The sequence below is a fragment of the Onychomys torridus genome, chromosome 14 (assembly GCF_903995425.1).
Source record: "Onychomys torridus chromosome 14, mOncTor1.1, whole genome shotgun sequence".
Classification (NCBI taxonomy): Eukaryota; Metazoa; Chordata; class Mammalia; order Rodentia; family Cricetidae; genus Onychomys; species Onychomys torridus.
The window spans coordinates 76,068,643-76,084,510 of NC_050456.1; the positions used below are offsets into that span (position 1 = coordinate 76,068,643).

A 15,868-nucleotide genomic window follows, 5' to 3' on the forward strand; every position below is an offset into this window, starting at 1 on the left:
CGAAAGGATGCGGGGGGGGGGGGGGGCACTTCGCTACAATGTATCTTAAGCAATTTGGCTTGATGATTTGCACGGGGGGAGGACAAAACCCACAAGCTGTTACAGCTATAAAAAGGAAAGCACAAAAGAAAGGAGCGCAATTTTCAAGGAGTCAAAAGCAAAGACTTGTGAGCAAACGGAGTATTTATGACAGCGAGGAATAGGCGAAGCCTGTGTCAAGGTATCCAAAGATAGTAGGGAAATTTTAGAACGCTATGATAGTCGAGTCCCACTGCAGTTCCAACAGGCACCCAACGGCTCGGTCTCCAGTTTCCGCGGGTCATAAAAGAATAACGGACACACTTCCAACGGTGAACCCTAGGCTGCGCGCGCCGCTTCCGCCCGCCGCGGTCTCCCCAGCGCGCGCCACCCACCGGCACGCGAGCTGCAGGGCCCTGGGCCGGCACTCAGGGCGGGCATTGCCCTCGCTCCTTCACTCCCAGTGCCACCGCTCGCGGAAACCAGGAGTCCAGGACAAACGGAAAACAACAAAAAACACAAGCACAAGCGTTTCTCATCAGAGCAGATTTTATTGCGGCGACGCGGCCGCTCTTCGCGCGCTCAGCCGGCAACACACCAGTCCGAGGCGCGCGCCCCCCTTCACCCCAGTTCTAGTTACCGTGCGCTGGGGTCACGCGGACCGTTCGCCGGCTCCTGAGGCGGAAGGCGCAGCGCCGACGCCCCACTCCCGAAAGCGGCCCGGGCCCCAAGCGGCGGTTTCCTCACTGTTGCACCGAGGAAGGCGGGGTCCGCGCGACGCGGAGTGCCGTAAAGGCGACGGCGGCGCGGAGCTGACGTCACGCGCCGGGGGCCCATCCGGCGCGCGTGAGGGCCACCACGCCCCCTGCCCCAGCGGCCCCCCAATCGGGAGGAGCCTGGGGCGGGTAGGCGGGGCCTCTGCGAGTAGTGGGGCAGTGCGATTGGTAGAGAGGGAGGAGCGAGAGCCCGGAACAGCGAGTGGGAGCGCGGCGGGGCGGGCCGTAGGCCCTCGCGGAAGTCTCGCGAGGCCGAGCCGGAGCAGAGTGTGGCGGCGGCGGCGGCGGCGAGATCTGGGCTCGGGTTGAGGAGTTGGTATTTGTGTGGAAGGAGGCGGAGGCGCAGGAGGAAGGGGGCAGCGTAACGCCGGCCCGGAGGGCGGGAGGAGGCGCGGCCAGGGCGGGCAGCTGAGGCGAGGCGAGGCGAAGCCAGGCGGGGAGCCGGACAAGCAGCGGCCGAGCGAGCGCGGGGCGCACCGAGCTAGGGAGGCGGGGAAGCCCCGCGGCCGCCGCGCCCGCCCCTTCCCCCGCCGCCCGCCCCCCCCCCCCCCCACGCCCGCCCGCCCGCTCGCCGCCTTCCTCCCTCTGCCTTCCTTCCCCACGGCCGGCCGCCTCCTCGCCCGCCCTCCCGCAGCCCAGGAGCCGAGGCTGCCGCGGCCGTGGCGGCGGAGCCCTCAGCCATGGCCTCGGGCGACACCCTCTACATTGCCACGGACGGCTCGGAGATGCCAGCCGAGATCGTGGAGCTGCACGAGATTGAGGTGGAGACCATCCCGGTGGAGACCATCGAGACCACGGTGGTGGGCGAGGAGGAGGAAGACGACGAGGACGACGAGGACGGCGGCGGGGGCGACCACGGCGGCGGGGGCGGCCACGGGCACGCCGGCCACCACCACCACCACCACCACCACCACCACCACCCGCCCATGATCGCGCTGCAGCCGCTGGTCACCGACGACCCGACCCAGGTGCACCACCACCAGGAGGTGATTCTGGTGCAGACGCGCGAGGAGGTGGTGGGTGGCGACGACTCGGACGGGCTGCGCGCCGAGGACGGGTTCGAGGACCAGATCCTCATCCCGGTGCCGGCGCCGGCCGGCGGAGACGACGATTACATCGAGCAGACGCTGGTCACCGTGGCGGCGGCCGGCAAGAGCGGCGGCGGGTCTTCGTCGGGCGGCGGCCGCGTTAAGAAGGGCGGCGGCAAGAAGAGCGGCAAGAAGAGTTACCTGGGCAGCGGGGCCGGCGCGGCGGGCGGCGGCGGCGGCGCCGACCCGGGCAATAAGAAGTGGGAGCAGAAGCAGGTGCAGATCAAAACTCTGGAGGGCGAGTTTTCCGTCACCATGTGGTCCTCAGGTGAGTGCCAGCGGCGCGCCGCGGCTCGGGATGTTTTTGTTTTGAAGGGAAGCCATGTTTTATGTGTGTGATGGGCGCCGCCATCTTCTCCGCCCGGGCAAGTATGGCGGCCCCAAAAGATGGCGGGGGCGGCGGGCCGCGAAGATGGCGGCGCGGGGGAGGGGCGGCGCCCGGCTAGGCCGCAATGGCGTAGTTGGAGCGAGCGGAAGCGGGCTGGGGCGGCGGGCGGAGAGGGAGGGGCCGGCGCTCCTCCACGCCCGTGTCAACGGACGCACGGCGGGCCGGTTGAGGGCGCCGCCCCGCGCGGGGCCACCCGCCGGGCGTTGACAGGGCTGCGGCGCGGGGCGGACGCGCGCCGTTCCTCCGCCGTCCCGTGTCCCCCCCCCCCGGGGGGCTGCGGCCCCGCCCCGCTGCCTCTGGACGCGTCGCGTCTCCCCGAAGTCTTCCCGGAGCGGGCGGCGCGGAGCCCTCCGCCGCTGCCCCGCGGTCACGCTGGCCCGGGCCGTCGCCGCTGCGGGGCGGGACTTGTGTGGCACGTAGGGCTCGCGTGTGCGGGTTCGGCGGCGGTTGGAGCCTGTCACCCACGCCGCCAGCGTGCTCCTCGCCTGCTCGACCCGAAACGGGAGTTGGGAAGGGAAGGGCCGAGCATTTCTCTGGCCTTTGAGTCTTAACGCGTTGTGGGATTTGTGTTTTTGTTTTTTTGTTTTTTTTTTTTTTTAAAGTGTTGGGCTCTATGCAGATAGGCTGGGCTGGCTTGCACAGCTGTGGACATTTGTCACCATATTAATAAAAATGGCAAGTTTCCTGTGTCTGTGGCCTCTTTACAAACAGTAGTCCTACTAGTTTCCCCCACGAAAAGAATTAATTTGCCTTACTATTTTAAACGGTTTTTACCGAAAGTCCGTGTAGGGCCCAAAGTAGCCTAAGCTGAAAGAGTAAATTCCTTTCAATTTAGAGGTACGGAAAGGCTGTCGACTGTTCGTTCCTTTTATCCAGTACTGGGTTATTGACATGCTAGCTAGCTTCGTTGTTGGGGTACTACTACCTAGACAGAATAATCCCACCGTAGCTAGTTCATGTAGCCCTTGTGATGATAAAATTTGAGTTTGAGAGACCCTTAACGCTTTACTAAATTCTCATATTTGGGTACAGCCTCAATGTGATGTGATTTATTTGTTAAAATTCAGGGGAATGAGTGAAATTGATGAAGATCCTGAACGGAAAAGCTGGTCTAGTAGTATCAAGATGACAGAAAGCTTGATGGGTCTGCGGTTCAGAGAGGAGGGAGAGTGCCCTGCGGAAATCCAGTAGGAAGTGCTCAGGGCGCTGTTCTGCACGGAATGAATCTCTGGTTAGAATCTGCTCAGCATTTTATCAGGAGCTTTATGTTGACATAAAACTGAATTAGCCAGTACCTAGTGATTAATCAAACTCTGCCTGCCACACATTTTGGTGGCAACAAATAGTTTGTATACTGATATATTTAAACAAAAACCCTTTTTTCCCTTTAGTAGAAATGGAATAATGAAAGTAGGTTTAGGGCTTTAGGTGAATTTATCAAATTTGAGTACTAAGTACATTAACCATATAAAACAGTTTGATTTACCTGTTTGGCATTTGATCTTACCAAATTGTTAACTAGCTTTTCCAGACAAGAAAAAAACTTGGTAGTGTGTGGTATTATAGATTGATGAAGTACTGTGTATTGAGGCAGCCAGTTGAGGGGAGAAAGTGAGGGGCTTGGTTAATGTGGGTTGATTTACAATTAAGTCAGCATTTAGTCATTACTTCCCTTGTGTGACTGGCTGCTTGCAAGGGCACATAGAGCAGCTTGGGAGCATTTTAATGTCTGTTTCTTTAAAACCTTAATTGTCTAGTGTGTTACTGAGTCGTCTGCAAAAAACAGTAGTTATAAATATTTGATGGCAATAGCAAGGGATGGCCTATTTCCTCAGAAATGTCTTGGTGGTAAATGATCCTTCTTCCTTGCCTTTGTGGCTTGCAGTTACAACCAAAAAGGAGCTAAGTGGTGTGTGGTCAACTATGCATGTCCCAAGTTCAGATTCTGAAAATAATTTAATCTTCAGAACTGAATTAAGACTGTACAAGAGAAGAAATGGAAGCAGATTAGTTAAATGTGTCACATGTATTGTTGTGGTAGAAATGGATCTCATTTGATCCTAGGCATGAGTTGCAACTCCACACTGTATAGTTTATTGAATTAATTAATGCATTAGACTGGCTAAACTAGGAAGCTACAGATTTACGTAAGCACCAAACTTAGTAGCCCTTGTAAAAAAAAAATAATAATAATAATATGCCAGGTGGTGGTGGCCCAAGCCTTTAATCCCAGCACTAGGGAGGCAGAGGCAGGCAGATCTCTGTGAATTTGAGGCCAGCCTGGTCTCTCCAGAGCGAGGTGCAAAGCTGCACAGAGAAACCCTGTCTCCAAAAACAAAACAAACAAACAAAAGTTGTACATGTGGTTAGTCTTGTTATTTTTTGAGACAGGGTTTTTTGTGTTTCCCTGGCTGTCTTAGAACTCACTCTGTAGACCAAGCTGGACTGAACTCAGAGATGAGTCTGCCTCTCAAGTGCTGGGATTAAAGGCAGGAGCTACAACTGCCCAGCAACAGTAGGGGTAGTCTTAAGACACTAGTAATTTGTTTTTACCTCTTGGAGTTTTGGTTTTAAACACATTTTAGTAGGAATTTGTGAAAACCAGATACTTGGGTTTTGTCTTGTTTTTGTGTGGTTGTTACCTCCTTGAACTTCAGTAACAGCATTGTTTGTGGGAGTCATGTTTTGATTGAAACAGTAGCAGAGCACTGTAACCATTACTTTAGAATGCATAGAGGCCTGCCCCTTTCCTTCACCTACTCTCTTGGTTTTCATAGTGCAGTGTTGTTGTGTGACAAAACTTTTCCTGGGGAGATGCAACACACAGGTCTACTCACCCTAGATAGGGAATCCACACAGACCAAAGTATGCATACCACCGGAAGTCCACTTTGGTGAGCCAATGAGTTTTATGGGAGTTATGTACAGGAGCAGAAATGACTCAAAGACAGCTGTATCACTAAAGCCCACCCCAGCATGGGTGACAGCTCACAGGCTGGGAACCTGGAGCACACTGCACAGCCTCCAGGTAGCTTAACAGGTTGGAGAGTGTCCTTTCCAGGTGCCTTGGTTGATCTAAAACCCTTCCATGCAGATGGTCTGCTGTGAGAATCCTTTTTTGCAGCTCAGTTTCATTCTCTGAGGGAAGCCTCAGCTTTTATTGTTTACTCTGGCAGGGAGGGGCCTAGAGAATCTCCCAGTTTCAGGGACTTCCTGAATCTTTTTTTGAGTTTGCCTTTCTTGCTTTAAGGAGCTTCTTGAAGAATGGAATGTTTTAATCTCTCTAAGAAATTGTTACACAACAAATGATTATCACTTCTTGCTGCTTTTTATAATTTTTTGAGATCTGATACAGTCCTGGCTGTCCTGGAACTCACCAGGCTGGACTCAAACACGCAGAGATCTACCAGCCCCTGCCTCCCCAGTGCTGGGATTAAAGGTGTGTGCCACCTCCATCTTCTACTTGTTTTGAGGCAAGGATCTAACATTGTGGCCAAAATTGGAGTGATAATCATAAATCGCCATAGGGACTTCATCACAGACCTATGAATAGTCACGCCCCAGCCCTCTCTTTTCACTATCTTTCTGTCTCTTGAGTTTGCCTATACCAGATACTTTATATTGATAGGATCAGATAATATTTGCCTTTTGTGTCTGGTTTAGCATGTGCTCGTCCATTTTTAGTGGCAGGATGATTCCGTAATATAGATGATTATGTGGATAAAATTAAAACTTATTTTTGATACTTACAGTTTGGCTATGTTTTGAAATATTTGTAGTTTTCAGATTGGTGTTTAGTTTTTCCTTCATTATTGACAGCTGTATTTTTTTTTTTTTTTTAAAAATAGTCATCAGGTTCATACAGGAGTGCTTTATTTTTATACAACTAGCAGCAAAGGAAATCACTTAGCAAAAGCATCCAGGCTTGAGAGAAACCTAGGTGGCTCTATCTATCTTCTGTTAGACCTACTATGGAAGAGCTTTGTGCTTAATTGAGTGAAAACATGGGACTCTAGAAAACAACCAATCCTAACCTGAAATAGAAGAACTAAATGTGTTACATTTTTTTCTTGTTCTATACATTCAGAAACTCAAGGCTTGTCAGTATTGGCCATTTGCCATTCCTCTATGGTAATCTCATTTAGCATGTTGTTATCATGGAGTAAAGAGACCATAGTCTTGAATTTCCACAGAACCAAGTCCCCAAAACTCTCCAAAGCAATCATGTTAACTACATGTCCTACATAAGGCAACCTCAGTCTAAGACCCCAGTTCTGAATTGGTGACTTGGGGTCCCAGCCTACTAAAAAGCCTGTGTGACCTTTGACTCTCCCCTGCAGGTTATTATTAACCTTTCCTTTAGCTGCCCCTGACAACTGCTCTCTCCTCTGCCAACAGGAGCAAAAAAGTCCCTTTCAGGAAAGGTCGGGACTCCTGTCCTATCTACTGCCACTAGCATTTTAAGCTTTTGAAAGAAAAGACATAAAAACAGAGGCTGAGGGCGTAGATGGTCAGCAGTTAAGAGCTTGCTTTTCAGAAGGACCAGGTTTGATTCCCAGCACCACACGGTGACTTACAACTGTCTATAACTCTAGTTCCATCTTCTGGCCTCCTTGGGCACCAAGCATGCATGTGGTGCACATGACATACATTCAGGCACATCCACACACATTTTAAAAAGAGGACAGAGACCTACACTGGACTTGTAGGTGGGTGTTTTTCTGCTTGTTTTGAAGTTTGCCTAGGCAGTCCAGTCTCTGAAAACAGAAACTCGGGACTCTTGTAGTGGGTTATCAGCAGATATTATATTATATTATATTATAGAAAGGATTTCCTAAGATCTGCATTCTTTTAACTCCTCCTCTGGCTCAGGTGACTGACTGTCTCTGTGTTCTTGCTCCTACTTTGAATAAGAGTAAGACTAATCAAAATATGAAGAATAAAAGTGAAAACTTTATAGTTTCAAAACTCAGGCTATTTACTTTGAATTTTGTTACATAGTTTTAATCAGGAAAGTACTCATACCATACAATTTTTTTCTGTGTATGTGTGTGTTGTGCTATGTATGAGGACTTCCAGAAACTAGAGTAAGATGTTAGGTGCCCTGCTCAATGCAGTCCACCTCATTTCTTTGAGATGGGTCTCTCACTAAGCCTGCAACTAGGCTGGGTCAGCATGCCTCGTTTCCACTCCTCCATTTCCCCCACCCCCACCTCTCACCCTCCCACAGCTTTGAGTTTAACGTGAGTTCTGATCTCTGAACTTGGGTCCATCAGTTTTACTTACTGAACCATCTTTTTGTGAGTAGTACTTGTGAAGTAGCTCAGGCTGGACTTATACTCAAGGCAGTCTTCTTCCTCTCAACTCTTCAGGTGCTGTGCTTGCTTGTGCTCTCTATACGAGTGTATTCAGAACCATGGATTTGCTGATTAGATACCTGAAACACGATTTGGATGTTGAAAACATTAATTTTATTAGACTTCTAGGAAATGGTACAGAGATCCTAGGTGCTAGTTGGCTGGTATACTGGTGTGTATTTGAACATACGTGGTCTCAACATGAGGTTGGGCCATTTCCTCATTCACAGTAACTTATTAGTAAGGTCCTTAGTGGCTTTTTGTGGTAGGAGATCTAGCTAGAGTCTTGCACATACTAGGCAAGCACTCTCCCACTGAGCTGTATCTCAACCCTATGATTAATTTTCAGTAACAGCCCAGTGGTTTCAGGGAATTGTACTAGTAACCACATCGTACTTGCTCTCTAGGGAGCACTGGCCAAGGCTTCTGAACTTGGCCTTGGTATTATTTATTTATTTATTTATTTTGTAGGATGAAGTAGGGATTCCCTAGTCTTTTCTTTATCATCATCATCTTTTTTTTGAAACAGAATCCTGCATTGTAGCCCAACCTGCCTTAAAGTTCATGGCAATCTTCCTGATTCAGTCTCCTGAGTCCTGGAATTATAGATGTGCACTACCACACCCATCTTTTTTTTTTTTTTTCTTCCTTTGCCAAGGATTAAATGCCGGGCTTCATGTGTGTTAAATGTGCACCCTTATCACTTAGTCAGATCCCAGTCTCCATTTTCAGTCTTTAAAGCAAAGAAATTGTACTTCTTTACAAATGACCAAGTGTTTAATAAGAAGCCATATACATAGTTTGTAAAATTTTTAAAGGTAATTCTTGTGCTCTTGTTTCTGAATAGTGAGCAGTGCCATTTCAGTGTGGACTTAGATGGTGTCCGTGCTGAGTAGATGTCACTTTGGAAGTGAAACCAAGCCGGATGGTGGTGTCACACGTCTTTAATCCCAGCACTGGGGAGGCAGAGCCTGGTGGATCTTTGTGAGTTCGAGGCCAGCCTGGGCTACAGAGATCCAGGAAAGGGGCAAAGCTACACAGAGAAACTCTGTCTCAAAAAAATCAGAGAGAGAGAGACAGAGAGAGAAAGTGAAACCAGAATGGCCAGAGATGGAACACATGGGGGCTCAATCCAGCCAGCAAGTGCATGAGTAGGTAAATTTGGTTGGACATTGGGAAAATCGAAGCAGAATCATTGAGGTCAACTCTAACGAGCTTCTTTCATGGCAGTCACGTGAAGAAGGAGTACACTCTCCTTCCTTGGTAACAAGGTGAAAAGACTAAAAGGCGGGGCTTTGGGTGTAACTAGAGCAACTATAGGCTTAAGGCAGGAATATTGCATGTATGTATACATACCACAGTGTGCATGTGGAGTTCAGAGGACAGCTTTCAGAAGTTGATTTTTTCTCTATATTGTGTGGGTTCCAAGGACACAACTCAGGTCATTGGTCTTGGAAACAAATGCTTTTAATACTGAGCCATCTTCCTGGCCCCCAAGAAACCTGTCATTTTAGAAAGGAAGAAAATCAGTTCTTTTGAGAAACCCACACTCATGTCTTGCTTGTAAATTACCAATTACCCTTTTTTCTAAGTACCTCTTTTGCTTTCTCCCATAAATCTCATTTAAATCTATGGTAAACTTTTAGCAAACCTCAGTTTTGTTTCAAAAAAAAAAAAAAGAAAAAGAAAAATGGTATACAAATGGCTAGAGAAGATGGTATACAAAATGATAAAAAAAAAAAAATTTTTTTTTTCCATCAGCCTGGTGTCATGTTTCACAGTGATTCTGCCAGAAATGTCTGAAAGGTGTAAAACTTGAAATATTACCTAGTTGGAATTTCCTGTCTTCTGTTTCAGTTTTTCAAGATAGGGTTTCTTCATGTGGCACTGACTATCCCTGAACTCACTCTGCAGACCAGGGTAGCCTCAAACACAGAGATCCTCCTGCCTCACTTATGTAAACCAGGCTGGCCTTGAACTCAACTGAGATCAGCCTACCTCTGCCTCCCAAGTGCTGGAGTTAAAGGTGTGTGCCACCACCGCCCAGCTGCTCTTCCATCTTATGGATATACTTGCTGTGGTTGTTGAGCTTATTGTTCTTTAGAACCATTAAGCCTGGTGGAGAATACCTCATCTCATCAGGTTGTTTGAGTTCTGGCTTCAGAAGTATGAAATGAAGGAAAGATTTAGATTTGTTGAAATACAGTAATTTGAAGTGTGAGATTGCATGAGTGTGTTTACCTTTGAACTAAGGATTCCATACTTTACATCTTCAGCTTAAAGTCCTTATGTGAATATGTTGTGCAGTGCTGAAAAATATTGCCAAATATACTCAGGTCTTTTAACTAACTCCTGGAATTTGAGTGTTACTTTTTTTATGCCTCTGATTAAACTAAGGTTCTTGAGGCAAGGAGAGAGGATCTTGGATTATCTAGGCGGGCCCTAAATATAATCACACCAATGTCCTTATAATCACCTGAAGGAGTCAGAGGGAGAGGGATATCAGACAAAGAAGGGATGATTAGGAAGCAAGAAGTGTTATAAATTGTGATTTGTGCAGGGGTCATGAGTCAAGGACTGTGGCAACCACCAACCCCCATCCCTATTCCCAAACTCAAGAGATACAATCCTCATAGTGACCATAGCTCATACTGGTTCTGACTCCTGATCTCAAACTATAAGCCACTATCAGAGGCGACTGCTGTGTACGCACATTGTCTGCAGGTAGCTAGGAAATCTGTTCTATAGTGCAAAATGTGGTCATCCCTAATGGCCTGAGAGGAGGGAGGAGAAGAGAAGAATTTGTGCTGGGCATAGTAGCACATGCCTTTGGTCCCAGTGCTTGGGAGGCAGAGGCAGGTTGATCCTAGTGAGTTCAAGGTCATCCTTGAACTGTGAGCCTGGCATTTCAACGGGGCACTCTTGCCACCACTGCGCTTCTTTTCAGTCAGGGTCTTATGTTCTCAGCCTTTTCACATAGGCCTTGGTTTACCTTGTCAGATCTGGTTCCATGCTAACTGTTTGTTCAAGGACAGATCCTGTCTAAAAAGAAAACAAAAAATTGTTTGTATAGTCAGCTCCATTACATTCCAGATAGAAAGTTGGCATTTTAACATGCTACCAATCTTGTAAAGTGGTTTGAATTCTTGTTATTTAATGGGTGAGAAAACAAAAAAAAAAAGAACCAAAGGCCTTGGAGGAAAGAGGCTTTGTTCTAGGTATTGAAGGAGAACAACCATGAGAAGAGGCAGACAAAGAAAGATGTGTTTATTAAATACCTTTTATCAGGCACCAAAAGAAAGCTGAGAAAACCTGTTCGGTTGGTACATAGAGACTCCTCTTTGGACTGCTAGACCTGGAGTGTTCCCTGCCTTTCTGGTAACTTCCTTGGTTAGGTCTTAGTGACTTAGGTTGTTTTCAGTCCCTTGCTTTACTTATCATACTGGAGGTGATCATTGCTAAGGGAACTGAACTACCAGGAGATGGACCAGGAGGGACTGACTAGTCTGTACCTTTCTGACTGCAGGTCGTACCATGTGCAGAAAGAATGCCGAATGCAGATGAGTAGCTCAGCCTGCTCACTGACAGTGTTGGCTAGATTTACTTTCTTCCAAACTGCATCTTGGTCTGCTTAGCTATGCTCTGGTAGTTCTGGATCATCTGCATTTGGCCATAATGTTTTGGTGGAAATAAAGGACAGTTGTAGCTTGGCATTTCAACGGGGCACTCTTGCCACTGCGCTTCTTTTCAGTCAGGGTCTTATGTTCTCAGCCTTTTCACATAGGCCTTGGTTTACCTTGTCAGATCCGGTTCCATGCTAACTTTGCCTTCAAAGGAAACTAGCAATGAACCTCTTAACAGATGTGTCCAACCTGCAGTCCATGGGCCATATGCAACTTAGTATATTTATAAACATGGCCTAACACATTGGTAGACCAGTGGCCAAAGATGGGACATATCCCCTGGGTCTGGTGCATTAATAATTTTAGACCAGTATTAGATCATTTTCTTCCTGAGCATGGTTTGCCTTGACTTATGTACAGTATCACCTGTTCTGGTTCGCAGAAGTCAATAGTGTCTTTAACATTTAAAGTGGATCAGCTCGCATTCTTGTGTACAGAAAATTTTTCAGTATTAGATTTAAAAGAAAGTAATGATAGCCAGTGCAGAAAGTTGTATGTGGTGTGTGCATACCTGTAACCAACACTAGCACTGTAAGGAAATGGGGCTGGAGGAACATGAGAACAGGCCAGCCTGCATCACAAAGTAAGATGCTAACACAAAAAACAAAACAGGGATGGAGAGATGGCACCTCAGTGGTTGAGAGCACTTACTGCTCTTGCAGAGGACCCAAATTGGATTCTCAGCATAAAATAGTGGAAGGTAAGAATGCTCCTTTGCTGACACTGTAGAAATGTGGGTATATAGTGATGACAAAATGGATGATGCAGCCCTGTGTACATACGCTTCCACCTTCTTAAACTGTTTGATCTCCTTTGCAAGGTCTTGGTTTTTCCATTGTTGGAATTAGGGATATCTCCGGGACCCTTCTCCATTTTCAGTGGGTGTGTTCAATGTTTCTGTGGCTATAAATGAAGTCTGTATGCCAATGAATGGCACCATTCTCCAACCTAGATTCCTTTTTATTCCCTGTACTTAACTTCATGACAGCCTGCATGGACATGTCAAAGCAAAGAGAAGCGTGGTGTGGTGGTGGTGGTGGTGGTGGTGGTGGTGGTGGTGGTGGTGGTGGTGGTGGTGGTGGTGGTGATTATCTCTTCCACACTTGGCTACTTCAGCAGTTAGGTGGTTTGTTACTAAGCTATGGTTTAGTCTTCCAAAAGAAATCTTTATTGTATTTATTTGGCACCAAATCATGTTTCTCAGAAATTATTCCCTTTCTGAGTAGAAAAATTACTACCTTAATCCCCCTTTCTCTAAATAAAATTTCATCTGTAGGTCAAGTGTATGAAGGAAGGGCCAGGTAGTAACACTGGGTTTTGTGGGTTTGTGTTCTCTGTTAAAGCCAATCAAATCCCCATGTCTTTGCATCAGGAAAGCAGCCTTAGATGATCTGTAAACAAGTAGAAAGGATTGTATAAACAAACAACTTTGTTTTTAAAAGTAGGAGTACTTTTTTTATTTATATATAGGTGTGTGCATATGCGTACACATGTGTCAGCTGAGTCCAGAATAGGGCATCTGGTCTCTAGGAGCTGGAGTTGTGAGCCATTGGGAATGGGAACTCAACTCCAGGTCCTCTGCAAAGAGCAGTACACTTTCTTAACCCCCTGAGTCATCTCTCCAGCCCCCTAAACATGTTTTGATCCTTTTTTTTTCCCTTGAAAGTGACCTCATTTGTTTTGTTTTGTTTTTCACGTTTTGATTTTGAGACAGGACCTCACTATGTAGACAAGGCTGGCCTCAAATTCAGTTTGCCTCTTCATCTGCCTCTTGTCTGCTGGGATTAAAGGCATGTATCATCCCATCTGGCCCCACCTTGATTTTGACAGCCTGGAACTGGGACTTGGGTCTCAAAGAGTAGTAGGCTAGACTGGTGTCCAGCAGATCCCCATGCATGTTTTCTGCCTTCCCAGAGCTGGGGTTCTACATGCTATGCCTGTATTTTTACGTGAGTACTAGAGAATGAACTCATCAGGCTTGTGGAACAAGCATTTTATTAGTGGCTGTCTCCCCAGCCCCTCTCTCCAGGTTCTTACGCTTTTGAATATAGTAAGAACTGGGCCTCAAAAAAGGGCTGGAGGTGTGGCTTCATAAGAGTATTTCATCTTTTAACTTCCTTCTCTAAAAACGTGCTCCCTGAGGGTAGAGACTATATTGTCTCTGGCCACTTTGCCAGTGACAGGCATCTTCAAGGCCCTAGCTAATATATGTGGAACTAATACAAGGGTTAGTCTAGCTTGGGAATTCTCTGTGCTGCAGATTTGACACTCAACAAATTTTCCTAGGCTGGCCTCAAACTTTCTTTGAAATTAGAGGATGACCTTGAACCACCCAATTCTGGTTTATAGGCTTGTGCCATCAGGCACAGGTTATATAGTACTGGAGATTGACTGAACTCAGGGCTTCATGAGAGGCAAACCTTTATCAACCGAACTACATGCATAGAGCCCTTTGCTTTTATTTTTGTATCACAAATGTGTATAACTGACACCAGCAGGAAGATGGTCACTACAAGTTCAAGGCCAACTTGGTGGGGGCTGGGAAAGTAGAAAGAACAACGCTAGCTTTCCTATCTACCATCATGTTTCTGTACAGTTAGGTTTGGTGTGGTAGTGTATCTTGGTGAGAGACCGACCTTGCTAACGGCAGAGCAGACTGAAAACTAGAAATGAAGGGAAATGATCTGACAGTGTGGAGACCCACCTCTAACTGCTGATTATTAGTCACATAGTCTGTTTTAATTGATCCCTTCACACATCCATCGGTAGGCTTTTATCAATATATGGATGTACTAGTGTGTTCTTTCTATTTCCTAAGGAGACACTTGGGCTTAATGGTTCAGCACACAGGTCTCTGGGTTAGGCTTGAGAGTTTATATCCAATAAATAAAAGTTTCATTTTTATTTATTTTTTTAAAAGGGGGGGCTCAGTGAGACCCTTTGATCCATTGCGTAAGCTGTAAAGCCCAATGAACTGAGTTCAGTCCCCAGGTCGTATATGGAGGAAGGAAGAGAACAGACTGAGTTGTCCTCTGACCTTCATACACATCTCCCCCATGTATGTCTGTGTTTTATACAAACAGAACTTTTTTTTTTTTAACCACTAGCCCCCGGGTGAGTTGCTTAATTTTCCTCTGCCTCAGTTTCTTTGGTTTGCCCACTTCATAGGGAATGTATATAGTGATAAAGGTAGTGCTATACACAAACATTGAGTAAAATGTCACTACTGTTATGTAAAGATTTCTAGTGTTGATTTACATACAGTGTTTTCTAGACTGAATGGTGGAGTAAGCTATGTGAGGTTGTGCATTACACCTGTAATTCCAGTACTTGTGAAGTGGAAGCAGGAGGTTCAGGCTAACTTAAATAAGAGGGTGGAGATGAGGCTCAGCAGTGCTTGCTGAGAAAGCTGGAATGATGACCTAAATTTGATCCCTACTAAGTCTGAAAGGAAAGAACCTACCCCTGAAAGTTGTCTGTTTTGATGTTTCAAGACAGAGTTCCTGCCCTAGAACTCACTTTGTAGACCTTGAAATGAGAGATCCGCCTGCCTCTGCCCCTCCAGCCCTGGGATTAAAGGCATGCATCACCCCCACCCGGTAAATAAAATGTTCTTAAAACAAAATAAAACTTGTTATTATAAAAAGAATTGTGGAAGGTTAGAGAGGTGTTTGGTATTGTCTCCTTTACTTTTCCTTGCTAGGAGAGAGAGAACGTGTAATATGATTGCTCGACTCTAAGAGCGTTCTTTATCTTCCGTGTACTAGTTTGTGAAATGAGTAAAAAGGCAAAACTGAGACATCCAGTTAGACAGGAAGATTAAACTTGGAGAGTGTGTGACAGTACACTTGTGGAGAACCAGCTATTTCTGGTAGGCTAACTCAGAGCTCTAATGTAAAGGTCTGTGGGGTCTGAAGGTTTGGATGACCCAGGAGAAGAATTAGGAATTCAAAAGATGGAGGACACAGAATGGGTGGTTGAGAAATTGAGGCGGTAGCTATAAATAGTTACTTAAGATTCCACTGAAAGCTATTTTTATATTCAATGTATTTGTCTAGTTAAGATGATCAATCTGTGTTTCAGATGAAAAAAAAGATATTGACCATGAAACAGTGGTTGAAGAGCAGATCATTGGAGAGAACTCACCTCCTGATTATTCTGAATATATGACAGGCAAGAAACTCCCTCCTGGAGGGATACCTGGCATTGACCTCTCAGACCCTAAGCAACTGGCAGAATTTGCTAGGTAAGTTACAAGAATGTTACTTCTTTTCTATTATATAGGAAGTGCTTGAATCTTGCCAGCTGTATTCTTTTGTTCCCAAGTGACAGTGATGGTTTGTATTCTTTCTATAGGGACACTTCTGAGAACAAAAGCAACAACTCTTGGTTTTGGTAATAGCTAATGCTGTTAATGTGTGAAGGGCAGCATTCTAGATCTTTGCAGACTGTGAGATGAGGCACATACTCTTTGGGTCCACAACTGGTGTTGCTGTGGCGTTAAGGAAGTTGCACGTGATTTGTTTTGAGGTGGGTGTGCACATCGCCTCTGTGCCCCT

At 46.5% G+C, this 15,868-nt stretch overlaps 1 protein-coding gene across 1 annotated transcript in view; it reads left to right on the forward strand.

The window, feature by feature from the left end:
* The first annotated feature begins 1,369 nt into the window (after positions 1-1,369).
* Positions 1,370-15,868, forward strand: part of Yy1 (YY1 transcription factor) — a 28,550-nt gene continuing 14,051 nt past the window's right edge. The window contains exons 1-2 of the mRNA XM_036205602.1: positions 1,370-2,150; positions 15,393-15,555. Coding sequence (XP_036061495.1) covers positions 1,475-2,150; positions 15,393-15,555 — 839 coding nt within the window. The 5' untranslated portion in view covers positions 1,370-1,474. The remainder of the gene's footprint in view (positions 2,151-15,392; positions 15,556-15,868) is intronic.